Source organism: Orcinus orca, chromosome 18, assembly GCF_937001465.1.
Source record: "Orcinus orca chromosome 18, mOrcOrc1.1, whole genome shotgun sequence".
NCBI lineage: Eukaryota > Metazoa > Chordata > Mammalia > Artiodactyla > Delphinidae > Orcinus > Orcinus orca.
In genome coordinates, this window is record NC_064576.1 from 854050 (window position 1) to 881109 (window position 27060).

The 27060-nt window shown below is 57.0% G+C and overlaps 2 protein-coding genes across 10 annotated transcripts in view; one reads left to right on the forward strand and one right to left on the reverse strand.

Annotated features, from left to right (window-relative positions):
* The window catches only part of MCF2L (MCF.2 cell line derived transforming sequence like), a 124106-nt gene that overhangs the window by 80974 nt on the left and 16072 nt on the right, over positions 1-27060 (reverse strand). For 3 of the 9 annotated variants that reach the window (XM_049701268.1, XM_049701267.1, XM_049701266.1), the window contains exon 1: positions 4079-4306. The exons of 2 other annotated variants lie outside the window; for them this stretch is intronic. Coding sequence is in view for 2 of the 7 variants with exons in the window: in XM_004273595.3 (XP_004273643.2) it covers positions 3478-3556 (79 nt within the window). In the remaining 5 variants the exon portion in view is untranslated. Of the gene's footprint in view, positions 1-3151; positions 3177-3477; positions 3612-4078; positions 4307-27060 lie in introns of those variants that run through there. 4 more of the 9 variants (XM_004273595.3, XM_033435009.2, XM_049701270.1 and 1 more) reach the window with 3 other exon arrangements.
* Positions 3615-14209, forward strand: LOC117202768 (translation initiation factor IF-2-like). Its single transcript, XM_033435013.2, has 2 exons — positions 3615-4145; positions 12184-14209. Exons 1-2 carry the CDS (start codon positions 3615-3617, stop codon positions 12190-12192), a joined length of 540 nt encoding a protein of 179 aa, XP_033290904.1. The 3' UTR covers positions 12193-14209.

A 27060-nucleotide genomic window follows, 5' to 3' on the forward strand; every position in this document is an offset into this window, starting at 1 on the left:
CGGCAGGACCACAACGACCAGCCGCAGAGCCGAACGGTTTCCTTAGGAACAACCCAGCGCACAGCGGACTCCGCGGGGTGCAGGCCGCACAGGCCAGGCCAGGCTGTGGCTGCAGCGGCCCCTCCCCCGGGCCGTCAGTCTCCTGCACGTCCTCTCCACCCAACGGTGTCTGTTTTCCCTACAAAGAGACGGCTCAGGTCAGGCCTGGCACAAAGCTACATCCGCTTCCCTCTGCTGGGGCTCTCTAGGGAGCTCAGCGATAGGAACCCCACAAAGCCTCCCTTCTTGCAACTGATCACGGCTTTCAGAGGACACGGCTGTGGGCCGCCTGGGTCCTTAAAGGGAACAGGTCAGACCCGTGAACACCATGTACTCAGGTGCTGCTAGAATGACGGTGCTGGGACAGCATCCCTGCCCCCAACAGGCCGAGTTAGCAGCTGGGACAGCAGGTGCATTTAGCTTCTTGCATTGTGGTTAAAGGTGGTGTAAAAGATGAGATGATGGGACCGAAAGGGCAGAAAGGAAGATGTCTGGATAAAGAGTAAGGGTGCCGGGGCTGAATGGCCTCACTGCTTACGTCCTGATGCAAACCAATGATTTGTTCCTTCAACATGCAAAGAGCTAGGAGTTGTTAGCCCTCATCAGGAGACATGAAAACTCCGAAATGTGATAGAGCTTCTATCTTTACTGTCTTGTGTGCAACCTCGTCCATGGGTCCATCCGTCCGTCCGTCCGTCCACCCACCCATCCATCCTTATCTGTCTGTGTGTCCGTCCGTCCACCCACCCATCCATCCTTATCCATCCATGTGTCCGTCCATCCACCCATCCATCCATCCTTACCCATCTGTGTGTCCGTCCACCCACCCACCCACCCATCCATCCTTACCCATCCGTGTGTCCGTCCATCCACCCACCCATCCATCCTTATCCATCCGTCCGTCCGTCCACCCACCCACCCATCCATCCTTATCCGTCTGTGTGTCCGTCCATCCACCCACGACAGTAGCTGGCACTTTGCTCAAGGGCAATCAGTGGAGAAGGTGGCACTAGATTTAAAGACTTTTCTACTAAGTGTTTCTCCAGTTTTGCTTCCTGGACCAGTACCTTCAGCGTCACCTGAGAACTTAAAATGCAAATTCTCAGGCCCCTGACTTCCTGAATCAGAAACTCTAGGGGTGGCCCCGGAACCTGAGATGATTCCCTCCAGAAGATCCAGACGCTCCGGTTGGGCAAACGTTACAAGGACTCGATCCATCAGCATCCCTGCCTCAAATGTTCCGTACTCTGTCACCACTTACTGCAAATCTAGGGAGAAAACCAAAACAATGAAAATGCTGGAAAAGGAGCCCAACCACATGGAAGGGGGTCCTGGTCCTGTGACTAAAGATTGAGTTCGAGAGTCCAGAGAATTTAAATTCTCAAGGTCAACAGCCTCACAGGCCACGCGGGCAGCACGCGTCAGCCTCCCTCGCAGGCGGACTAACCGGATGATGACTGTCCTGGAGGACACGGGGCCACGACAACCCTGAAGCTAAAACCAGGCGGCGGCACGTCCGCACAGCAGGCGAGAGAGAACGCTGCCGGTGCGGGGTAGGGCCTCGGAGGGTCCAGCTCCGCGCAGGGAAACTGCCACCCAGCCCCGGGAGGGCTCAGGGCACCCGAGCCTCCGCTCCGAACCCCCTCCCCTGAATCGCGACAGCAGCATCCAGGTGACCTCTGTGGCCTCCAGACAGAGCCGTTCTGCTACGGACGGGGCTTCCTCCGAGGAAGTGCTGGGGATACAGACCTGAGCTGGCAGGGGGCTTACAGTGACCTATATCCCCGTTCCCACAAGAGCACGTGTAACCCACCCACGCTCGGCGGGGGGCACCGCGTCGACACCGCACGACACACGCCCGGCGCCGTGTCTCACAGCCTCCGTCTGGCGGCGCCTCCCCATCGCAGGAGTGAAAAGGCGGCGTTAGTGGGAGGGAAGCAGGTCTCCGCTAACCAAGCCCGATGGGGTGTTCCTAAGGCCAGCGTCTGCTGACCTGGATTTTCAAGAGTCTTGGTGAGACTGGAGCCCGGAGCACAGGTGTGTCAAAGGACACACCTAGAGAGCTGCTGTTTAGAGCGAGGCGATGGTCCCCCAGGGCCCGGCTCGCAGCACGACTCGGGGGGCGGTCAGCACCTCCCCGCTCTGGGCAGGAGGCCTTTTCACAATTCAAAGTGCACATGCGTCTCCCGAGCTCACCAAGAAGCCTGCATCCCTGAAACGCAGGGATGACATCACTCTTGGGAACAGTTCCCACTGGCTCTGTAATCCCAGCTCCAGCCCAGTGCAGAGGGCACCTGGAACCCAGTCCCGTGCCCTTCACCTCAGCTGCACGCCGCATCCTGTACCCAGCGAAACGCGACTTGCGTGTCAGGAAAAGGGGTCCCTTCCTAAGAATAAGGGGCCACGTGGCACAAAATGGCTTTATTTGCTTTTGACCCATTTACAATAAATCCAGTAGCTTTAATCACAAAAATAACCATTAAAACCAATGCCTCCCAAAGTCTCGGTTAGACCATCACATACAGTGTGTTTACACTGACTTAGTCATTGCTTTGCTCTCCAAATCTTTGGGTCCCGTGCTTATAAGAGAGGGGTGGGGGGATACCATGCCCCACACCAAGTAACCTAATCTCTCAGGAGAGCATTATTCAGACAACGAGGCCACGGTCTGTAACAACGCAGGGCGACGTCAGGCAAAAGGCTGGCGACTCCCTGTTAATAATACCGGCTTATTTCCCACTCATTTCAAGGAAAACGAGCCCAGGCCGACGTGCCCCTGCACACGCAGCAGGAAGGCTCCGAAGTGACCGCCTGGAAGCAGCGCCCGGCGCAGCCTGCGCAGGGCTCTCCTGAGTCCAAACGACCCCCTGGGAACTAATCGTGAGTCATCCTTTACTCGGGGCAGAAAACGAGCATCGGGTCAAGCTGTGCCCCGCTCCACAGCCACACCGCGTTCCAACACCTGTCTTAGGTTCGCGTCATATTTGGTGGAGAGAAGAACTACCTGACTGACCAGACTCCCCCTCCTCAAGATGAGCCTCTGACGCTCCGCCAGCCCTACACCAGCTCGAAACGCCCGGGCTCACGCTATTTTCAGGCCACAAACACGTACGCTTCCTCCATTGCGACTGTAGCCATGAAGCCGAAATGCGGGTTGAGTGAGCAGATTTCAGACCACGGCTCCACGTACAAACCTGGGGTCTCCCAGAAAGCCCGCCACCAATCTGCAATTCTGTCCCCCTTCCTAGGCGGAATAAAATCAGGCTGACCGGCCACGGAGCCTATCAGCGCCAGACCAAAGCCGTCCTTCTGCTGTCCTGTTACCTCAGCTTGGAAGGAGAAATGCAGGCTGTTACAGAAAACCCAGCCGCATCTCCCTAGACTCAGCACATGATGTCAAGCTCAAGAACGGGCTTCAGGGCCAGCGGCTCCGCCTACCAGTGCGCTTGGAAACCGCATTCAGCCTCTGCACCATCTCCTCCAGGGCCATCTCTTCATTTCTGAGCCAGAACCTCATCCTGAGACCGAGCAGAAGGGTCCCGCAGCCCTGCTTTCCTCTGCACCAGAGGTGCTTTATGGGCGGGGAAGGCGGTGGGGAGGGGGCCGGCAGCGCTGCCTTCCCGGGATTGGTCCCCGAGCCCCGCCAAGGAGGCGCGCCCTGCGCGGGGTGCGGGGAGCTGCTCGGCGGAAGCGGAAGCGGTGCGCGCCCCGCGTCTCCCCGCGGCCACCTGGGAGCCCCGCGAGTGCACCCCCGCGGTGACCAGGGCGCTCGGCAAGGGCCCCCCCGCGGTCACCCGGGAGCCCCGCGCGCGCACCTACGGACCCCGGACAGTCCCGCGCGCGCACCCCCAAGGCCACCTGGGAGCCCCGCGGGCGGGCGGGCGCACCCCGCCGCGACCTCAGCCCGCAGCGCGCCCCTCCCCTCCCCGCGGGCGCAGAGGCGCAGCCCGGCCCACCCCTCCAGCCGCGCGACTCTGCGCCCTCCCCGGAGAGACAGGGGAAGCTGCGGGCGCGAGCACGGGAACCTGCCCGCCGTTACCTCCGGCCGCCCCCAGGCAGGTGCAGAGGCCGCAGCAGCCGAGCGCGCCCTCCCCGCGCCGCCCATGGTGAGTAGGTCGGTGGGTCCGCGGGTGGAGGGGTGGACCGGCCGCTCCCGCTGCGCCGCCTGCCCCGAGGACGCGAGGCGCAGGAGGGAAGCGCGCGCCCAGACTTGGGCCCTGGGACCTCGCCACGGTTGGCACGAAGCCACCCAGTGCGTTCTGCAGCCCGGCATCCTGCAGATGCCAGTCGTGAGTGTGCCCGGCCATGAAACCACTTCCCAGGGATGTGCGTGCACCACGTGTGCGCTCTGACCCTGGCTGGCCTCTCCTTACCGCGGGGCTGGCCATCCCTTAGAGGCTGGCATCGCAGAGGGAGTGTCTCGGGAGGAAGTGCCCGTTTTCGTAAGTGGTTTTGGGGATTCAAGTGGGCAGCTCGTGTCAGCACAGTGTGTGCCCACTAACCGTCGGCACCGATGGCCAGGAGCGGGGGGGTGGGGTGGGGTGGGGTGGTGAAAAGGTGAAGGTTGCCCAGCGTTTGCCCTCAGAGCTCAAGGGTCTGGGGGCAAGAAAGATCTGGAAACACATAATTGCAACATGAGATGAAGGTACGATAGCCACACATGGAAAGTGGAGCAAAGCTACGAAACTGACGACTTTTCTTTTTTAACGTCAAAACCCACTGAATGTCAGCAGTTTTGTGCGGTTCAGAGTGGAGGCCAGTGAAGGGCGTGGGGGTCAGGAGAGGTGTGAGCCTCTCCCTGTGGACACACGGCCTGGGCTCCTGCAGCTGATGCAAACCCCGCTGTACCTGCGCCAGGCCAGCCTGCCCCCATCACGACCTCCCGCCTCCAACTTCAGGGAAGGCCAGTCACCTGGCGGAGCGTCCAGAAACGCTGGCCCAGCCCTCCCCAAAGTGCAGGGGGCACGTCTGCCTTCCCACAGGTCCAAGGGGAAAAACAGCCACACTTGTCCAGGAGCACAACTGGCCCCAGGCCACGTGCCCTCAGGCCTCCACGGCCACCAGGGCGGGGCCTCCTCTCTCCCAGGTACCACCCCATCTTCCTGGTCCCGCCTCCCCCCCCGCCCCCGCTTCAGGCACAAAAGTGTACGCAAGTGGTGCTCCAACTTGAGGTGACTGGGGTCCCCCAAGAGCTCGTTAACCCCAGAAGGCCAGCACCCTCCCCCCAGAGTTCCCCATCCAGTAGGTCTTGGGGACCCAGGAACATGCCCTTCTCACGGGAACCCCGGTGACGCTGGTTCACACTTTGAGAACTGCTGCCCGGGTCTAGCCCATCTTTAAACCAAAAGCAAAACAAAGGGAAATGCAAACCTCTGGCCGTGCTGCTCCCACTGGCTCCCGCTCCCTTTGTCAGTCAGCTGTTCCCACTCACTGTCAGCTTCGTCCCCTGAAGCACCTCTCGCTGGTGCATTTCTGGGACCAAGCCGCTAACTCCAGCGCTGCTTCAGGGTCGAGTCTGCTGGCCTCGGTGCCCAGGTGTTTGCTCAAACTGTCTGGATGTCATCTTGAGGGTGTTTTGTAGCCACGATGAACATGTAGACCACCAGATCACCCTCTCCGGTGTGGGTGGGCCTCGTCCCATCAGTCGAAGAGGAAAAGATTGAGGTCCCCGAGGGAGAGGGAATTCTGCCTCCAGACTGTCCAGACTCAGCTCTTCCCAGGTCCCCAGGCTGCGGCCATGCTGCAGACTGCAGACTTGCAGGCCTCCGTGATCCCGTGAGCCAGTCCCTCCCTCCCTCTCAATCTATATCGGACCTTTACTCTCTCCTTAAATTACGGCACACGTGGTGCCGTTGCTATGAAAATCACTGGATGTGGCGTAAAGTTTCACAGTCATGACGACCCCGCCCAACACTACCGAGCGCTTCCTAAGCTCTTTCCATGATGTGAACTGATTAAATCTTCACAAGGATTTAGGAGGCTGGCACTGTTTCTACCCTGCTTTACAGAATAAGGCAGAGAGGTCCAGTAACTTGCCCAAGGTCACACAGCTGGTAAGGAGTCAGAGACAGGATCAAACTTCGATGCGTATAAACACAGGCCTAAAAACAAGTGTTTGCTTCAGGGAAGCACTGTCACGGATCAGTTGGAACGTCACCCCCAGACCCCACCCTGCACAGCGCATCTTAGCCTGAGTGTCCCAAGAGCACAGGCCTGCTCCGCATCGCTGCCTCGGCCCGTCCCAGAAAGAAGAGGCAGAACGTAAGATTATCCCCGGATACTGAACACATCCTCTTAGCAACTGTTCCGGAAAGTCAGCCCTGAAAGGGGAGGCGAGAAACAGGAGAGCTGGGAGGGTGTGCAGGTCGGGTTCTGAGAACCCAGGCGCCGGGGGAGCCTGCCCTCGGGAGAGAGGAGGGGGCCCTGGGAGAGGTGGCGACGTGGCTCTTGGAAGGTAACGGGAGCCGCCCGCCAGGCCTGGGCGCGCTGTTTCGTGCACTAGACTGTCCCACACGGCGGAGCAGGGGGGCAGCAAAGAAGAAGAGGAGACTTGAAAAGGATGCTGTGAAGAAACCCACAGCCTTGGGCAGATAGCCTCCCCTGTGAGCTGGGGTGCAGAGCCAGCCTCCATCTGAGGGGGCATCCTGGAGCCCTCGGGGACCTCAGGACACACCCGCCTCTCCTGGGCAGCTTCCCCCTGGGCGCTGGATCCAGGTGGTGCTGAGCAGGCGGCGGGGCTGGGGGCGGCCCCTGCCCTCACGGGGCTCCCAGGATAAGCCCCGGGCCAAAGGCGCGGACAGAACACTCCGAAGACAGAAGGCAGGGTTCACCCAGGATGCTGTGGGAGGGACCAGCTGTGGCTCAGCCAGCACGCAGCGTGAGAATGGCTGGAGGGTGCTCAACACCAGGGACGTCAGGGATGCAAACCAGACCTCGGGGAGACACCCCCTTGCACCTGCCAACAGCCTCATGAAATAGACGAGAGACGGCAAGCGCTGGTGAGGACACGGAGAGGAGGAGCCCTCGCGCACTGTTGGTGGGAACGTAAACGGGCGCAGCCGCTGTGGGGAACAGTGTGGAGGTTCCTCAGAAAACAAAACAGAACTACCACGTGATCTGGTAAGTCCACTTCTGGGCATTTTTCTGAAGAAAACAAAAACGCTAATTCATAAAGATATAAGTACCCCTGTGTTAACTGCAGCGTTATTTACAGTAGCCAAGATATGGAAGCAACCTAAGTGTCCATCGACGGATGAATGGATGACGATGTACATACACACAATGGAATATTACTCAGCCGTAGAAAGCAATGAAGTCCTGCCATCTGCAGCAACACGGATGGACCCTGAGGGCGTTAGGCTGAGCGAACTAAGTCAGACACAGAAAGACAGACACTGTGTGATCTCACTTACACGCGGAATCTAGAAAAACCAAACTCAGAGAAAGAGCAGGATGGTCGCCACCAAGGGCTGCGGGCAGGGGGTTGTCGTGGGAGACGGGGAGATGGTGCCCCAAGGATACAAACCTCCCGTTACAGTTACAGATGAGGCAGTTCCAGGCTCCACTGTTCAGCGCGGTGACTACAGTTACCAACACCGTGTTCTACATGTGAATGTGGTTAAGGGGGTAGGTCTCGAAGGTTCTTACCGCAGAAGCGGAGCGGGAACTGTGTGACGTGGTGGAGGCGTTCACTAAGCTCATCGTGCTGTTCACCTGAGGTACCGTGTATCACCCTGCCACACCGGGCACCTGAAGCTCAACAGTGTGTATAGGGGCATCCACCGAAAAGGCGGTAGCGGTCCCATGGCCCAGGTTTGGTGCAGAGGCCCCGGGGGAGGGTGGCCATCACCGGGATCGGCTAGAAGTGGTACCACAGGGGTGGCGGTGGTGCGCCTGGCCAACCCCACATGCTGGTCTCCAGGAGACAGCCTGCAAGTCAGCCCGCACGTGCACGTGCATGCATCTCCCCGCCCTGCCCCGCCCTGCGTCCAGGGAGACGCTGGGGGGAGGGAGAGTGGAGAGCAGCGCCCCATCCATCCCAAACCTGCGCCCAGGTGGGGCGGGACCGGGTGGAGAGGGAGAGGTGGAGACCAGGTTTCACATCAGGACTGAGCCTTGGACACTGAGCTGAGCTAACTGAATGACAACAATTAATCCACTTCTAGACTCAGAATACAAAGTCACTGGGACCCCCTCTGTAGGTAACAGAGGGGCTGGTCTGGGCGCGGCCACGCCTGCGGGATCCCGGCCCAGTTCGGGGAAACTGCAGACGGCATCCTGTCTCACGAGGCTCAGGTTAACCAGACGCCTCCACAGACCGGGGCCCTGCTTCTCCAGCTTTGCCCTTTCACAGCCTAACGGGCCCTGCATTGCCATTCCTGAGCTCAGCAAGGAGCCCAGCGCCCTGTGCATTCTAAGAGGAAATGCAAAATTCAGAGTGCTTCCCTACTGTCACAGCATCACTTACCTGGTAGCAAGGCAGGGTGTCCCTTTCATAATTTACTGGGGATTTGTTCAAGGGAAACTTCACAAAGATCCCCCAGCGGCCCATAAATGACTTCTGACCAACTGGGGCAAGGACTCTGGGACGCAGGACTGACCGTCCAGAAAGATCCCAACTGGGAAAGTAAAAGCCTCTGGTCTGAGTGATGCTCTCAGGCTGTGGGTGAGCAGGTGGGGACCCCCTGTGGGGCCCTCCTCAGAGAGGGCTGCGCCCCGAACTCAGCCCCTGTTCTGCTGGGGCCACAGGCCCCCCTGCAGCCACACAGGGCAGGGCCTGGGGGGAGGGCAGTGCCAGGTCTGGGATCCCACCCCACTCCCTCCCGCTTGCAGAGCTCTGGCCTCCTCGGGTTCTGTGGTTATTTTAAGGATGTCACCAGGCTGGGGTTCAGCCCTGCCACCTCCCAGCTGGGCACTTGGGGCAGATCTTTTGGGGCATCGGGCCTGTGCATCTCCTCGTGGGCCTGAGCAGCCTCCAAGTCAGAGAGATTCCGACTTTCTGGGAAGAACGTTCGTTCAGACGTAAAGCAGGAAATAACCGCAAGGACCCACTTCACACTTTGCTGCCGCGCCTGAGTCGGCGTGGAAGCCATAGCAGAACGGCATAGGCTCGGGGCTCGTAACAACAGGAACTTAGCTCCCACGGTTCTGGGGTCTGGACGTCCAGGACCAAGACGCCAGCGTGGTCTGGTCTGGGGAGGACCCCCTTTCTAGGGCCTCCTTGCCGTGTCCTCACACGTGAGAAGGGGTGAGCCACTCTCTCGGGTCCCTCCTATAAGAGCCCTAATGGGGCTCCACCCTCATGACCTAATCACCCCAAAGCCCCCCACCTCCTAACACCATCACCTTGGGAGTTACGATTTCAACGTATGAATTTTGGGGGTGGGACACAGCCCGTCCACGGCATTCTGCTCCTGGCCCCCCAAAATCCACATCCTCACACGCAGAACATGTTTGTTCCGGCATCAACTCAGAAGAGTCCCGAGTCTCACCTGAGCTACACGGCTGAGGCGACTCACCGGGGCCAGGTCCTCTCCGGCCGAGAGCCCGTGGAACCGGACAGGCGGCCGCTTCCGAGGGACAAACAGCCCCGTCCCAAAGGGGAGAAAGGGAAGAATGGAGGGTAGCAGGCCCCGAGCCCGTCCAGATCCTAAGGCCCCGGGGGGGCCGTCTTCCAAGATGGGGCGCGGGGTTGGTGCAGGCCCCAGGGGCCGCCCTCACGCAACCTTCCCAGCTTGGAGCCCTGCAGAGAAGACGCTGCCATGACAACACCAAGGTTTACCCCCCGACCCTCCGGAGGGGCGGCCACCTGGGCCTACGGCGTACCTAGGCCCATACCACGCCCGGGCCCGCCCAGGAGCGAGGTGCCGCGATGCCGGGAGCAGCAGCCCCCCGGCCCTTGCACTCAGCTGTGACGGCAGCCCGGTGGCCTCCGGGGCCCTTCCTGCGTTGCCCTGGACAGCAGGTCCTGGCTTCGTTTGCTCACAGTCACGGCCACGCTCCAGTCCTCCTGAGCTCTTTGCTTTGTTCCCGGCCGTCCGGGGAGGGGGAGAAAAGGAGCCGTGGTTGCCATGACGTAGGCATGTTGCTACAAAGTCACCAAAGTGACCAGGCTGCCTGGCCGTGAGGACAGTAGGATCCGTCCACCTGGCAGCTGGTAAGATCCCCAGATGTTACACGAATGCACAGAAGACAGCTCAGCGGACAAGCCTGATACTTGAGGAAGACTCTGCGGGTGTCTGGCTCTGACGGACATCCGCTCGCGGTCAGGTCAGTGGAGCCGTGTGAGGCTTTAGGCCCAGCGCGCCTGCCTTCCAGGAGCCCTGGTCGGAACACAGCTGACGCAGCCTCGCCTGGGGGCCGCCTCGTCCATCCCAACAGCGCTGGATGCCCCACGAGGAAAGCGCGCGGGCAGCGAGGCAGGGACACAGGCTACCCGAGGACAGTCGCGGCCCAGGGAACGTGCTGCTGTCCCTCGGGCCCAGCGCACGTCGGCAGGTGCTCTGACTCTAAAGGGGTGTCACAGACAGGCGAGGTGGTCTGTTAGCGCACACCGACCTCGCTTATAAGTGAAACGAGCTTTCGGAGCGGGAATCGCATGTCTATGTCCCTTCTCCAGACCCTGACCCTCCTGCTTCGCTCTATAAACACGGCCCGTCGCCCAGAACAAGTGCTGGCTGGAAACACAAGAGTTTTAAGAGGTAAAATGTTTAAAGCGAACTCGCACTGTGACGTCTAACGTTCTCCTCACGTCATGTGAACCTCAGTTCAGGTTCTCAGGACAGAACATCAGGTCCGAGCAGCGACGCAGGAGGCTCCAGGGTTAGGGTCGGACGCAGCGCCGGCCCCACGACCTCGCACCTTGTTGGGCTCTTTCGGTTCCTTGGGAATCACGCCTCCTGGGAAGCAGGAAAGATAACTCGGTGCACGGTGGCATCTGGACTTTCTTCCCTCATTTCAGATACTTTCCAAGAGACCGAAGGAGACTAGAGAAGAGCGCGTGGTAGGCCCTGAAGGGATCTGGCACTGCTCCCTCTGGGACTCAGTGCAACACTGACGCCCGGTCCTACAGCAGCTGGAGTTGATTTTAGTCTCCGAGCGCCTGGGGATCTCCTGTGCGTGCGTTTAAGAGGCCCCCACGTTCGGGGTCGTGCACGTGGCATACCCACCGTGAGCCCCAACCCTGGGCCTCTGGGGAGACATCCCCACAGAAGGCCAAATGCTGACAGTGTGCTTTTGGGGGTGGAAACGCCCCTCTGGGAGACTCTGCCTAGCAGCGCAGCTCGGAGTTTGGGTTCCAGAGTCAGCAACCTGGGCTCACATCCCGGCCTGGCCACTCACTGGGTGGGTGACCTCGAAGAAGTTTCTTAGTCACGCTCTGCCTCAGTTTCCCCATCTGTGAATGGGGACCACAGAATACCTACAGCACTGGGTCGTTTTGAAGATTAAATATGTGGAAACGGTTAGAAGAGTGCCTGGCACGTGGTACACATTCGATAAATATTGGCAGTGTTGTAACATTCAGAGAATCAGGCCTTGTCCCCGTGGTTCAGGGCGACCGGGGGGGACCCCACGCTCGCCTACCCCGAGCCCCGAGGCCCGGCACGGACGCGAGGCTGCGCTCCCGCTTGGCGGCGGGTCCACTTGTCCAGCACGGACTTGAGCCGCCCCCTCTGGGGCCCAGGTCGCGGCCATGTCTTCTTCGTTTGCCCGGCTCCTGAGGTCTGATGATGCGGGGCCCCCAGCCTGGCCGTGGCCCAGCGGCCCCTCAGGGCACAGCGGGTGTGACACGGCGTAGCTCCGAGTATCCCAGGGCTGTTTCCTCCTTGCGGGGCAAGCCACCTTATGTTTGCAAAGCCGCGCACCCAACCCTGCAACGAGCACACAGAGCCCGGAAACCCAGGGCCCTCCCGAGGCCCTGCCGCCTCATCAAACCAGAGTCCGGGGCCTTGGCCGCAGGGGTGCCGCGGGGGGGGCTCAGCCCACAGGGGACGGTTGTTCAGAGGGGCCCACCTCCAGGTGGCCCCTGTGGCTGCCGGACTAGGTCAGGGGAATCGTGAGGTTCAGTAAAGAGAGAGTGAAGAATTAAAGCAGCCCCGCTAACACCTGTTGTTCTTTTATTTCACTGTTTCCATTTTTGAACAGCTCTACTGAGGACAATTGAGATACGAAGAGCCACGCCGTCGCCATGTACGGTGCGATGAGCCTGGACCTGCGAGAGCACCGAGAGCCCCTCCACAGTCAGGGGAACAGAGGGAGCCCCCACCCCGAGCTGCCTGCACCCCCGAGCTGCCTGCACCCCCGAGCTGCGGCCGGAACACTTAACGTGAGACCTGCCCTCCTGACGCGGTTTCAGGTGCACAGCACCGGGCTCTCAACCAGGGCGCTGTGCCGTCAGCAGCTGCGGAGCACCCTCGTCTCCGTAACCGAGACCCCACGCCCGCTGAGCCGCCCCTGCAGCCCCTGCAGCCCCGGCCCGCCTGCTCCTCTGGGTCTGACTATTCGAAGCTCAGCCCTTGCAGCCTTTGCCCCTCTGCCTGCTCACGTCAGTCGGCGTCATGTCCTCCAGGTCAGTCCCCGTTGTGACAAGCGACAGGATTTCCTTCTTTCAGGCTGGCCGTCCTAGCCAGGCGTTTAGAGCACAACACCAGCGTGAGGAGGGGGGCGGTGGCAGGTGTCCCCTCCCCCGGGAGGTGGGGGCTGGAGCAGGGAGGGGGGACACCAGGGCAGCCCAAAGGGACCTGAGTCGGTCGGGCAGAGGTGGGGAGATTTCATTCTTTTGCTACCACTGTGTTTGAGGCCTGGGAAGGCGGATGTCACAGGAAAGTGAAATACTACCCTGGCTCCAGGCAGTTACAATCTCATCGGGTGATAAGACAAGTTTGGGAGAAGCTCCAGGATAAAAGCAAACTTGACTCAGGACTTCACAGCCGCTGGGAAAGGCCAGGAGGGTGGCGGAAGGAGACTGTCAAATACAGTCCCCTCCAGAGAGCGCCAGGGCGCTGGACGCAGACAGTCTTCCGGCCGGGCGGCCCCCTCCTGGCAGCAGCTCCCAGGCTCCCACTAGGAAGCCGTGGACGGGAGGCCAGGGAACAGGGGTCATGGCAGTCCCTGGGGGCCGGGACACCCGCAGGGGCTCTCCCACCCCTGTCTCTGCCATTTGTGCCCCTGCACAGGTGAACCCCGTGACAGAGATCACAGCTTCCGTCTTAGGCTCCCGCGGCCCCTTGGACGGTTGGCGGCTCCATGTGTGTCTGCTGGTGTCCATCTTTGTCTGCTGGACCCTGGAGGAGATGGACACCCACGTCAGACCTCTGTTGGATTAGTGTCAGGTGGCCAGCCCTTCACCACATCCTACGGAGATCAGGGCTGGAAACGTTCCTTCCACCAAAAATGCACGGAATAAGCACTGATGCCGAAATAGGGCCCCTGGCAAAGGGTCGCATCCTCTTCCCCCCGCAGGGAGCAGGGCCCCTTTCAGCTCCCTGGGGGTGGGGTGTGCCCAGCACCAGCCCACAGAACAGACTCGCGCGAAGTAGCCCCTCACACCCGAGGTACCTCGGACCTTCTGGGTACCAGCTGCTCTCCGTACACAGTATCTCTTCCCCAAATGCGCGGGTGTGTGACTGTCGCCTGCAGCCTTAATTATCCCCCCCCCCCACCGGGCTCTCCCTGGCAGTGGACTTGACGTCTGAGTGGAGAGGAAGCGGCTAACAATAGGGGTCATCGGTGGGAATGACAGCGGGTCTTTCCGGGGGCGCCCGCGCTGACGTCTCTGTGCTGTTTATGCTCCTTCTCCGGGGACTTTGGTCCAAAACAGTAAACATGGGGAACATGCCAATCTGTGATTAGGAAGCTGGTTTATTACTTTGTTTAGAAAATTAGTAGTAACACCTTTAAATTTGATTTTATCGTATGTTTTCAGATTCTCCCCACCCAACAATCCACAAAATACCCGAAGGTCCAGAGGAGGGGGTCACAGGCACTCAGGCTCTGCAGAGGCTTGGGGGCTGGTACGTGGGCCGTGGGCCTCCTGTCTCTCCCCGGGGACGTGGTCAGTGGAAAAGATGACGCAGGGGCGCCTTGGCGCTGAGACCTCCAGGAAGGAACCGGGAAGCCGGGCATGTGTGTGAATCGCACACAGTGACACCAGCGGTGCCGCAGGGCAGTAGGGGAGGGTGGGGGGGAGGGTGGGGGGCAGTGGGGAGAGGGCGGGGGGAGGGTGGGGGCAGTGGGGGGAGGGCAGGGGGAGGGTGGGGGCTGTGGGGGGAGGGCAGGGGAGGGCATTGGGGCGGGGGAGGGCAGGGGGAGGGTGGGGGCAGTGGGGGGAGGGCAGGGGGAGGGTGGGGGCAGTGGGGGGAGGGCAGGGGCGGGGGGAGGGCAGGGGGCGGGGGAGGGCAGTGGGGGGAGGGCAGTGGGGGGAGGGCGAGGGCGGGGGGCGGGGGGGAGGGCAGGGGGTGCTCTGAGCTCCCTTGCAGCCCCCGCTGAGGCTCCAGCAGCAGCAGCAGGCAACCACATTCCCCTCAGCATCCGCCGCTGCCTCCATCCCCTCTGCCTGCCACTGAATATTTAAACATACCTGATTAATTTCAGAAACGTCATGTATTCAAGTGTTAACTAAGAGGCCGTATTTTCCAAGGCTCAACACCAAGGTCACTGAAATTGAATTTAACCTACCTTAACATGTATTTTAACTTAGAGATCTGGACCTATAACTCTGTAGCAAATATTTATTTTACGCCAGCCAAGGTCACAGCTATCTAAAAGGAGAGCTCCTTCCCCCTCCTTCCCACTGCAAGTAAGATTCTACGTCCTGGCAAAACCCTTCCTCCCCAGCACGTGTGTGTGGACCTGCTGGCAGTGAGTGAACAGGGCTGTGGGTTATTGACTCCCTTTTTAAAGTCACTTGTAGGTTCACAGGCAGTTATAAGGAATAATCCAGAGAGACCCCTTCCCCCCAACGGTTACAACGTGCGAAAGTACAGTAAGATGTCACAGCGTGGACAGTGACACCAGCACAGCCCACACCCTGGGCTCCCCATCACCACACGGCCCCCTTCACAGACACCCACCTCCCTCCCACCCCCTCCTGAACCCTGGTGGCCACTAGTTTTTTCTCCATTTCCATGGTGCTGTCATTTCAAGAATGTTCTCTAAATGGAATCACTCAGCCTGACTCTCTGGAGGTTCATCCAGGTGGTTTTGTGAACCTGTCGTCTGTCCTTGCTCTTGCTGAGTAGTTAGCGTTCCACAGAGTAGAGGGACCACAGCTTCTTCTAGCCATTCACCCACTGAAGGACGTGAGGGTTCTTTCCAGTTTGGGGCTACTATGAATACAACTAATGGAAACATTCGTGTGCATGAATTCGTGTGAATATGTTTCTCTTTCTCTGGGATAAATGCCCAGGAGTGCAATTTGCTGGGCTGGATGACAGCTGCATGTTTTGTTTTCAAAGAAACTGGCAAACCGTTTCCAGATGGCTGTACCATTTTACATTCATCCCCACCATCAACGTAGAGACCCAGCTCCTCAGCGCCCTGACCAGCACTGGGTGCGGCCACTGCTCTTCACTTGAGCCCCTCTGGCAGCTGCGTAATGGTAGCTCGTAGCTATTCTGCATTTCCCTAATCACCTTTCTGGTGTGCCTTTGTCATCAGTACCTCTTCATCTCTGCTTTCCATTTTCTAACTGGACTGTTTGCTCTTATACCGGTGAGCTTTGAGTCTCCTTAGTCCTCTATCTGTGATTTGCAAATATTTTCTCCTGTCTGTAGCTTGTCTTTGTTCTCCTGGCAGGGTCCTTTGGAGAGCATACGTTTTTCATTTTGATAAAGTCTAATTTACCCGTTTTTTCTTTTATCATGTTTTTGGCATCAAGTCTATGAACTCTTGGTCTATTCCTAGGTCCTGAATGTCATCTACTTTATTTTTTTCTGACGTTTTATAGTTTTACACTTTATGTTTAAATCTGTGACCCATTTCGAGGTAATGTTTGTATAAGGTGTGAAACTTAAGGCATGGTTTTTTGTTCGTTTTTGTTTTGCCTCTGATGTCCTACTGCCCCAGACCATTTGTTGAAAGGCTGTTTTCCCCCCACTGAGCTGATATGACACCTTTGTCAAAAATCAGTTGGTCCGTCTGTGTGGGGTTACTCCTGAGCGCTGTATTCCGCTCCGCTATTCCGCTCCGCTGTCTGTCCCTCTGCCAGCTCCTACCCGTCCTGATTAGTGTGGCAAAATAATGCCTTGCTATCATTTAGACTGCTTCCTCCTACTACATTCTTCTTTTTCAAGATATTTTAGGTATTCTACCTCTTTGACTTTCCACACAAATTTTATGATAATCTTGTCTATATCTACAAAAAATGTTGTTGATCAGTTTGGAAAGAATTGAGGTCTTCACTATGTTAAGACGTCCGATCCGTACACACAGTATGTCTCTCCATTCATTTAGGTATTTGAGTTCCTTCATCAGCATTTTCCAGTTTTCAAGCCGTGTACGTGTTTTGTTGGAGTTGCACCGAAGTACTTCATTTTTTGGAGTAATTGTGAATGGTATTGTATTTTTAATTTTGGTGTCCATGTGCTCATTGCTATACGGAGAGATACAATTTATTTTTCAATGTTTATCTTGTATCCTGCAGCCTTGCTAAACTCACTCATTAGTTCTAGGGCTCTTCTGTAGAGTCCTTGAGATTTTATAGTTAGATAATCGTGTCATCTGTAAATAGAGACTGTTTAATTCTTCCTCGCCAATCTCCATGCCTTTTATTTCCTTTTCCTGACTCACTGCACCAGCAGGAACTTCCAATACAATGTTGAGAACGTTGTTCCCAGCTGTGCGGGTACAGCATACAATCCCCACCGCTAAGTGTAACGTCAGCTGCAGGGGTCTTTTGTAAGTACTCTGATAACTTAAGAAGCTCCCCCGTATTCCTGTGTCTCTGAAAGTGTGTTGAACTTTGTGAAATACTTTTTCTGCATTGATTGAAATGACCGTGTGATTTTTCTTTAGTTCATTAATATGGTGGATTACACCGATTCATTTTCAAATACTGATCCGGCCTTGCACTCCTGGATTAAACCCACGTTGGCCATAATGAGTAATTCTTATTATTTGTGGCTTCCCTCCATTGCTAATGCTTTGTTGTGGATTTTGTGTCTGTATCCATGAGGGCTGTCGGCCCACAGTTTTCCTTCTCGTTTTTGTCTGGTTTGGGCATCAGCGTAACACTGGCCTCGTAAGGTGAATAGGAAGAGGGCGTGCAGAGCTGGCGTTCTTTACTGTGTGGTAGAACTCTTGAGTGAAACCATCTTGATCTGAAGGTTTCCTTTCTGAGAGTTTTTAAATTATGAACTCAACGTCTCTAACAGCTCCAGACTGTTCAGATTATCTGTTTCCTATCAAGGGAATGGTGGTAGTCTGCGCTTTTCAAGAAATCTTTGTTTGTCTTCAATGTTCAGAAGTTTAACTATATGTCTTGGTGTGGTTCGGGTGGATTTATTCTAACTGGGGTTCTACTAACTTCTTAAATATTTGCGTTTGTGTCTTTTGCCAAGTAGAGCCATTTTCAGCCTTTATTTAGGGACGTTTCAGCCCCTCCTTTGTCTTCTCTCCTGTGACTCCAGTGACGGGAAGGTCAGATCTTCCGTTAGAATCCCCTCAGGTCCCCAGGGCTCTGTTCTTTTTTTTCCCTTAGTTTATTTTCCTTATGGTTGGGTGATTCCTGCTGCTTTCTCTTCAAGTTTATAGATTCTTTCTGCCGTCCTCTCCCTTTTGTTGCTGAGCCCACTGACTGGGATGTTTTTGCTTCAATTACAGTATTTATGAAATTTATGAAATGCCCGCTTCCTTCTCTTCATCTTCTATTTCTTTGCTGAGAGTTCTTGTTTTCCCTTTTCACGCACGTCTGTAATCGCTCGGGGAAGCGTTCTATGGTGGCTGCTTTGACCTCTTTGTCGGACGGTCTTGCCGTCTCTCCCATCTCTGTGTTGACACCTCGTCTTTTTTCATTCGTTCTGAGACTTTCCTGGTTCCTGATATGAGTTAGTTTTCGAAGGACACGTGGACATTTCTGCATTATGTTACGAAACTCTGTATTTGTTAAAAAGCTGCCGTTTTGGCGGACTTCCTCTGGGTGCTCCAATGGGGGGGAAGTAAGGGCACCGCCTCTTTACTGCCAAGCAGGGGTAGAGGCCAGGTTCCCCAACGGCGACACTCAAGACTCGACATCTGGGGCAGAGGGTGAGAGGTCGGGGGCTCCTTGTCACTGCTGAGGGGTCCCCACTGACGCCTCCCAGCTGGGGGTCTGGGGTCCTTGTCACTGCTGAGGGGTCCCCACTGACGCCTCCCGGCTGGGGGTCTGGGGTCCTTGTCACTGCTCCCTGAGCATCCCCACTGTCACTGTGGGGGGGGTCTCGCTGGTCGCCCGGGTGGTGGTGAAAGTCCTGGGTCCACCAAGCCTCCTCCGAGTCCCAGGGCAGGGGGACGTCCAGGCTCCCCACGTGGCCTCCACTGACCTCACGTGCCAGCGCTGGGATGGGACTCATCGCCACCGAATGAGGCAGGGGAGCCTCAGGCAGCCTCTCAGAGTGGGAGTCTACGTCCCCGCCATCGCTGGGGCCTGGTGGGTAGAGGGGCACAGTCTTCCCGTGATGTCAGGCTGGGGTGGGGCAGGTATCGTCCAGAAGTTGCTGTCCTTCCTCTCCTGGTCCTTTGGTGGAGAGAGCAGGCTTCGGTCAGGGCTTTCTGGGGTTTACGCCCAGTGGCGCTTCCGGGTGCCGGTTCCTCCAGCACGCAGCCTGGGCCACTGTGCCCGCCTCGGGCCCTGGGATCCCGGCTGCCCCATGTGAAGTTCAGGGGCCCGTGTTTACCGAGTGGAAGCGTCGGGGGAAAGTCCGTCTGCTCCATCTTCTGTGCGGTGGTCTTTCATGGGTTAAGGTTTAAAGTGACATCAGAGCACAAGCATCTCTTCTGACCCAGTGAGCTCTGGATACACACCTCCCTCTGGCTCTGGGTGAATTCATTCAGAAAAACTCCTGAGACAACAAAGGGGGCTGCCTCTCAGTTTCCCACATAAGAGGCGGCCCTGACCTGGGGGCGGGGCGCTGACCTCGAGGAGGCCCTGACCTGGGGGCGGGGCGCTGACCTCGAGGGAACCTCCAGCCCATTTTCACAGCAAAATCCGAGGAGGGTCGGGGCAGACACAGCCCTCTTCCTCCAGCGGCTGCAGTGAAGCTGTGACCTGCCATTCTCGTCTGTTTCCTTCCTGTTTGGTAGAACACGTGCATTCCCATAGGTTTAAAGTTTAGTGATCTGTCGGCTCACAAGGTATCCAGCTGGTAATTATGCTTCTGTGGGTCACAGCTGCATCTATTTTGTTTATTTTGAGATTAGAGTTACTGTCGTTTTTATTGCAAAGGGAAGAAAAATGATCTTTAGGGATATCTGCTGAAGGATGTTGGCTAGCTTTAGTTAGAGTAATTTCACTGGGTAGCAAATGTGCCTGCTTACATTCTGACATTTCAAATGAAAAGCTGACCAAGCGAAAAGGTGACTAAATTTTAGCATCCGTCATGGAAAGCTCTGGAATTTCAACAAATACAAACGGAAAAGTGTTAGCATTTCGAAGAGGGAGATGCAAGAGGGAAGAGATATCGGGAACATATGTATATGTGTAACTGATTCACTTTGTTATAAAGCAGAAACTAACACACCATTGTAAAGCAATTATACTCCAATAAAGATGTTAAACATAAATAAATAAATAAATAAATAAATAAGAGAAATCCCCTCAAAACATGATGCCCCAAATAGAGAAGGCTGGCCCTCGGGTGAGCTCAGGTGTTCTGCAGGAAATAACCTCACTTTCCCACCTGGCTGGAACCACCTGGAAGTCACAGGAGGAGTCCTGGGTTTAAAAAATTAAAAACATGGTTAATATCCGTGTCAGTGAACCACGGTGTCACTGATTCACCTGCCTGTGGTTCGTTTCTGTAAGACTAAGAAGGACGCTGGTACCAGCCCAATTATCTGTTTTGACCACCTCAGGTAGTGGGTGTATAAACGTGCCAGACATGCTCCACCACCACCCGTGTACGCAAGATGAGACCGCATCGCACGTGCAGATGAGGCTTTGACTCTCTGCCCACACGGGCACTTCCTGCTCAGCCGGGCGGGCGCACGGCCCACGGTCAAGAAGACGGTGCAGGAGGTGAGGCTGCAAACCCGTCACCGCAGCTTCCAACACACCTCGTGGGAAAAGATCCCAACGACAGTGACGTGGGATCACCCCCTTCCACGACAAGCGCTTAGAAATAAGACTTCAACTTTGAAAGCAGTTTGAGGTTTGCAGAACACGGAAGAGGAGGTACAGGGAGTCCCCACACATCCCCCCTCACTGGTGTGGTACCCACGTTATGACTGATGAACCAGTATTGCTATGTTCTATGTTATTAGCTAAATCTGCGGTTTACATCAGAGCTCGCTCTTTGCGTCAGGCAGTTTTTGAGTTTGGACAAATGCATGGTGTCACGTACCCACCATTATGGTATCGTGCAAGATGGTTTCACTGCCCTAAAAGCCCCCTCTCTCTGTCCACCCTGTGGTCACCCCAGGTGGCTCTGGGGCGTCCCTGTGATGTGGTCCATCCCACAGGACGCAAGCTGGGGGCATGGCGACCTACCCTCATGTCCCGCCCACTCGCCCCTCCACCCCCCAATTCCCTGGTCCCCATACCCCCGTGGTGCCCACAGGACCTTCCTCCCTCTCCCCAGGCCCTGCTGCAGCCTGAGAAGCAAAAAACACATGGTTTGGGGTGCCGGACCCTGGAAACCTGCCCGTCGGGAAGGCACGTTCTCCAAGACAAAGTCTGCTCTGAGGCGCTCCACTCAGGGTGTCATGGGCCCAGGTGCACCCAGCCCCGGGGACCACGCCCATTCACCCCGGCAGGAAGCCAGCCCCGGCGCCCTCTGGGTCCTCAGGGGTCAGCGCATTAGTGAGGTCGCACTTCCCACAGGGAGACTCGTGCCCCTGGGCACGGTTTTGGTTGTCAGCATGGGTGGGTGGAGGCCGGACCTGCTGCGCGCCCCACTGTGTACAGAAGGGCCCCCTGGCCACGAGCAACTCGCCTGCACACCTGCCGTACCAGGTGGGAGCCCCAGAGTGAGAGCCAGGGACACGGGAGGGTGCAGGGCCTTGTACCCGGAAAACGCAGAGCCCTCCACAACTAACAGTAAGAAGACAAACGCCCCTAATGAAAATGACCTGCATTCACCATTCTCTGAAGAAGGTCTTCAAACTCATGGAAAGATGCTCACCATCGTCAGTGATCAGGGAAAACTACGTCAGGCCACAGGAGGTACCACCTCCCTCCCAGTGGGTGGCCGAAAGGGAGGCGATGCACAGTGACACAGCCGGTGGGGATGGGAGCGGGGCGGGGGGGGCAGCCGCTGCGGGAGACGTGATCGGCAGCTCCATCCCAGGTCCGGCCCAAGAGGACGGAAAGCCGGGCCCCACAGACACTAGTGCATCAGTGCTCACAGCAGCCAAGACGTGGAGAGAACCCCAGTGTCCATCGACTGACGGACATGAAGGGAGGTCCATCCACACGGGGCGGGGGGCACGGTCCAGCCGCGGAAAGGAAGGAAGCGCTGACACGCTACAACACGTATGCCCCCGAAAACATGCTAAGGGAAAGAAGCCAGACACAAAAGGCCGCGTACTGAGTCCGGTACGTGAGACACACCCAGCACAGGCAAACCCACAGAGGCAGAAGGCGGGTTAGCAGCTGCCGGGGTCTGCAGCGGGCTGGGGAGGCAGTGCTGGTGTGTGGGCTTCTTTGGGGCCAGGGGAATGGTCTAAAATTAGAGCCTGGTGGCTGCCCAGCTCTGTGAATACACTTAAAGCCACCAAATTATACATTTTAAAAGGGTGAAATTTTATGGTGCAGGCACACCTTGTTTTATTGTGCTTCGCAGATACTGCAGTTTTTACACATTGAAGGTTTATGGCAACCCTGGGCTGTCAGAGGATAACTGACATTTTTTAGCAATAAAGTATTTTTAAATTAAGGTAGGTAGATTGTTTGTTTGTTTTTTTTTTTTTTTGCGGTACGCAGGCCTCTCACTGCTGTGGCCTCTCCCGTTGCGGAGCACAGGCTCCGGACGCGCAGGCTCAGCGGCCATGGCTCACGGGCCCAGCCGCTCCGCGGCATGTGGGAATCTTCCCAGACTGGGGCACGAACCCACGTCCCCTGCATCGGCAGGCGGACTCTCAACCACTGCGCCACCAGGGAAGGCCGGGTTTTGGTTTTTTAGACGTAACGCTGTTGCACACTTAACAGACTACAGTACAGTGCAAACATAGCTTTTACAGGTACCGGGAAACCGAGAAATTCACGTGACTCGCTTCATTGCGGTACCTGCTTTATCGTGGTTGGCCTGGAACCGAACCCACGATATCTCCGAGCTCTGCGTGTATGCGAATTATGCCTAAACAGGCTGTTATGAAAATTGAAGTGAATGGCGGACCAGACAATCGACATTCACACACACCAGCCCCTCCTGGATGCTGTCAAGCTGCTCACAAGCCAGTTTCTTCTACTTTCCCTGCAACAATCCAGAAGCTGGCGGAGAAACTCAGAGAACGCCGAGCTCGCCCGGGCGCCACCCCAGCCGGAGGGCGGCCTGCCTGTAAACTCGCCTGTGCATAAACTCACCTGCGTGACTCCTGGGCAGGTGCACAAGCCTGTGGCTCCAGGCCTCCTGGGACCCCTCGGCTTCTCCAAGGAGCAGGCCTCACTTCCCCGCTCATCCAAACTGTACTCGCCTAAAGCGTCCCCATCATTCTGTCACATCCTTAGGACACATTTCACCCCTAAACGTGGAAGGAAAGGTGGTCCAGCCTTGGCCGGCCCAGCAGTGCCACCTGCTGGCACGAGGGGGTCTAGCGGGGCCAGGCCGGCCCGCCAGGCGGCAGGGGAATTGGAATTCTCAGGGTGTCCGAGTGGGGGTAACACTGCGTCGACAACTGTCGATGCCCTGCACCCCTGGGACATTCTGTCAGTAAAATTTGGGTACATGTATCTGAGCCCAGAAACACTGTATTTTACACAAAACCAGACAGCATTTTTGCAGTTTCCATGTTCAGATACTAGCACACAGGTTTCAAAGTCAAAGTCAGCGTTTAACGGAGCCCGGGCCCTCCAGGACGCCAGGATCTCCGCCCGCAGCTGACCACGGGTGCCCGCGAGACGCTGCGTCCCTGCGTTCACATGTTGGCACCTTCCACGTGCCGGGTGGCAGGGCGTCAGAGTCACCAAGGACACTCCTGTCCGCAGACACGCAGGAAAATGAGCTATGAAAGCCTTTGCAAGGGTGTCAAAATAAACCGGTTACAAGTGGCTTATTGGAAAAAACACAATAGCTCAAGATTTACATGAAAAAGCGGCGACATGTTTCTAAGGACTTAAAACACTTACTGTGAAAAAGTGACAGATGAGATCTTTGCTTGAGGGCCGGGCGGAGCGGGGGCTATCTGCGGTGACCCGTAAGGAGAGCCGCTGCAGTGGAGAAGCGGCCTTGTGGCGCTAACCGCCCCCCAACCCCGGCCGGCAGCTCGCCAAGCGGCCTCCAGGGCGGGCTCAGGACCGGGGGTCTCTGGACGTGGAGCCCCCAACCTAGCAGCGCCATCCGCACTGGAGAGCAAAGCTGTGCTGGAGTTTCATCTCTCGTCAGAGCAGGGGTCGGGGAGAGAGGGCGGCGATTTTGCCCCTAACCCGGGTACTGGACAGCGTCGGGAGGCATCTCCGGTCATCACAACTCGGGGTGCTGCCCACACCCCATAAGGCACAGGGTGGACCCACGGCAGGATGTCCGGCCCCAAATCCCTGAGCCGCCGAGGCTGCGAGAGCCCTGTGGGCCCAGCTGACCTGTTTCTGCTCCTCCCACCTGGCTCCAAGGTGCGGCCCTCAAATGACAAGGACGGGGTTTGGCCTTACTTTCCCCAGAGCGTAAAACAAATTCCTTATCTGCTGTTCGGTGAAGTTCACAGATGCATCTGGAAATTGAAACTCAAAGGTGACATTTTTCTTTCTTCCACGTGCTTGATTTTCCTCCCTTGAGAGCTGCGGCTGCTGACATTTTGTGCCGTTTCTGTGCTGTCCCTCCTCCTGTCCTTGTGCACGAGGGGCCTGGGGCAGCCTCCCCAGCCCCCAATCCGGCCGCCGCCCTCCAGGGAGACCCCCGCCGCGGTCCTCCCACACCTGCCTCTGCGGTGCTCCGGACGGCCAGTCAGTCTGTGCAACACGTGGCCCAGCTGTTGTATAAGCCACAGAAAACGTGGACATTTCATACTAAACGGTGGACACGAGGATGGGCTGAGGTCAGGAATGTGGTCAAGTTTCAAAGTGCCTGTTCCGCTTTCCAATGAAACAAAGGCCCCTTTCCTCCCAGTCACCCGAGCTTCCGTTCCTGGATCTGCCGTCAGGGCCCCACAGCAGGTGCGAGGCTCCTGGGCTTACAAACTCACAGCCACCGCCTTCGCCTCCCGAAGACTGTCCAACGGGGTGTCAGGAAGACACTCACCTTCCTCCCAAACAAAGAGGAAGTCCACCACCCGGTACTTTTCCTCTGTGTTCTCTTTCTCTGACTCCATGAGATAATTTTTAAACTGGAGTTTTAAAGGATTCACTTTAGAGAAGCAGTAACCTCGAGGTGTAACCATCGTCCTGCACGAGGCCTTAGTATTTACAATCCGTGCTTTGCAGAAAGGCATCTAAGAAATAAGCTCCCAGAGCAGCTGAATCGCAAATGTTTTCCAGCAAAACATTCAGATTGTTTTCAGATTAAGGAAAATCTTTTCTGACAAAGCGTCCACGAATTTTCTGCCACCAGCGAATAAATCACACACCGCCTTATTGATTCCTTCACTTCGACCCCCAAAACATATTCTTCCAAATAACCAGCACTGAATCAGGCTTTCACCAAAAGCTTGGTAACTGCATTAAATGGCAGATGGCCAGCAGGAAAGCTGAGTGTCCTGGGGCCACTGTAACAGAGTTCCCCGGACGGGCGGCTTAAATGACAGGGATCTGTTCTCTCAGAGTCTCCAGCCAGGAGTCCAAGGTCAAGGTGCCGGCAGACTGGCTCCTTCTGAGGCCATGAGGGAGGGTCTGTCCCGGGCTCTCTCCCAGCCTCTGGTGGTTCCTGGCATCCTTGCCTGGTAGAAGCATGACTCCGATCCCCGCCGTCACCTTCACATGGCTTCTCCCTGTGTGTGTCTCTTCTCCCTGTGTGTGTCTCTCTCCCTGTGTGTCTCTCTCCCTGTGTGTGTCTCTCCCTGTGCGTGTCTCTTCTCCCTGTGTGTGTCTCTTCTCCCTGTGCGTGTCTCTTCTCCCTGTGTGTGTCTCTTCTCCCTGTGTGTGTCTCAATTTCCCAATTTTATAAGGACACCAGTCACGTTGGATCAGGACCGCCCCATTCTAGTAAGGCCTCATCTTACCTAGTTACATCTGCAACAACCCTTTTCCCAAATAAGGTCACATTTTGAGGTGCTGGGGGTCAGGACTCTGACACATGAATTTGGGGGGCACACGAGGCATCCCCTTGCTGAACTTAGACCTTGTGATGTGATCCTGTCACATCTTCCGAAGTGTTTATTGTTGGGAAACACGAACCCTATCACTGACGTGTCCAGGGCCAGGAAACTGGTCTCACTTTCAAAAGGCCCATCAACGCGTCTGAACTGAGAATTCGGGGAGCGGCCCGGGGCCCACGGGAAGGTCGGCCTGTTCATAACGGGGGTGGTGTTTAGAAGTCTCTGGGGGGCCAGCGCTGGGGATGCCAGGGCAGCCGGGTCCCAGCGGTGTGAGACGGTCCGTGTGTCTCAGCGCCAGCCCCCGGGACCCCTCCCACACATGACATTCCTGCACCCAGAGGGTCACTGGTCCGGGACTGAGGACACACGTCCTGCTCACGCCATCCTCAAAACTAAAGACAGGAGAAGAGGTCCTTCAACACCACACTTCAAACAGGCAAACATTCCCGCCTAATTGCTAACTGTTACTAACAGGGAGGAAGGCACTAACCAACCCCAGGGTCCCTTGGCCCTTGTGTACAGACCCCCTCCCTCCCCAGGCCACTCACGTCGGCACGGCACCCGCCCCTTACTGACCGCACACTTGTCACGTCTGTGTGCTTCCTGAGACCCCTGACCCCTCAATGGTTGGTTTCCTTCGCATGCATTGAGTTCACCCTTTGTGCTGTAAAGTTCTCTGGGTGTTGACAGGTCCGTGATGTCCTGCCTCTACCACCACAGCCGTGCAGAATGGTTTCACCTGCCCTAAGATCCTCTCTGCTCATTTCCTCTCAGCCCTGAACGGAACCATCGGCCGATGGACCACAGTTTGTTCATCCGTCACCTGCTGAAGGGCACCCGGGCTGCTCTGAATAAGCTGCCACAAACATCCACGTGCAGCTTCGCGTGGGTGTAAGTTTTCAGCTCGTCTGGGTAAACACACAGGAGAGCGGTCGCTGGATCACGTGGTAAGAATTTTGGAAGAAACTGTCCAGTGTCTTCAAAGCGACCGCGGCATCCTGCACCCCTCGCCTCACTCATCCCGACGGGCTCCTCCGGCTCTGAATCACGCATCAACGTCCAGCGGAAAGGACGCCAGGAAACAGGGCCCCTGAGGAAAGGGACTCCAGGAAAGGGACGAATCCCACAGGCCACAGAGGCCCGTCCCTGCAGATTCTGAGCGGTACGTGTGGCCGTGAGGCCAAGATGAACCCTGCCTGCTTCCTAGGCTCCGCGGGGGTTGAAGAGTTAACCTGGGGACGAGCTTCGGATCAGCTCCCGCTGCCTCCTGCAGTGACTCTGCTAACACCCTAAGAGCAGGCTTTTCCTGCTGTCCGTGTCCCACCCCCGACTCCCCACTGGAGCCAGTGCCCTCGGGGGGACGGGACGGGCCGCCGTGACTCCAGAGCTCACCCCTCGGCTTGAGCAGGGCCTGGCCGCCGTCTG

Coding starts and splice junctions, on each gene's coding strand:
- LOC117202768 (XM_033435013.2), top strand. CDS start 3,615: ATGGGCGGGGAAGGCGGTGGGGAGGGGGCCGGCAGCGCTGCCTTCCCG.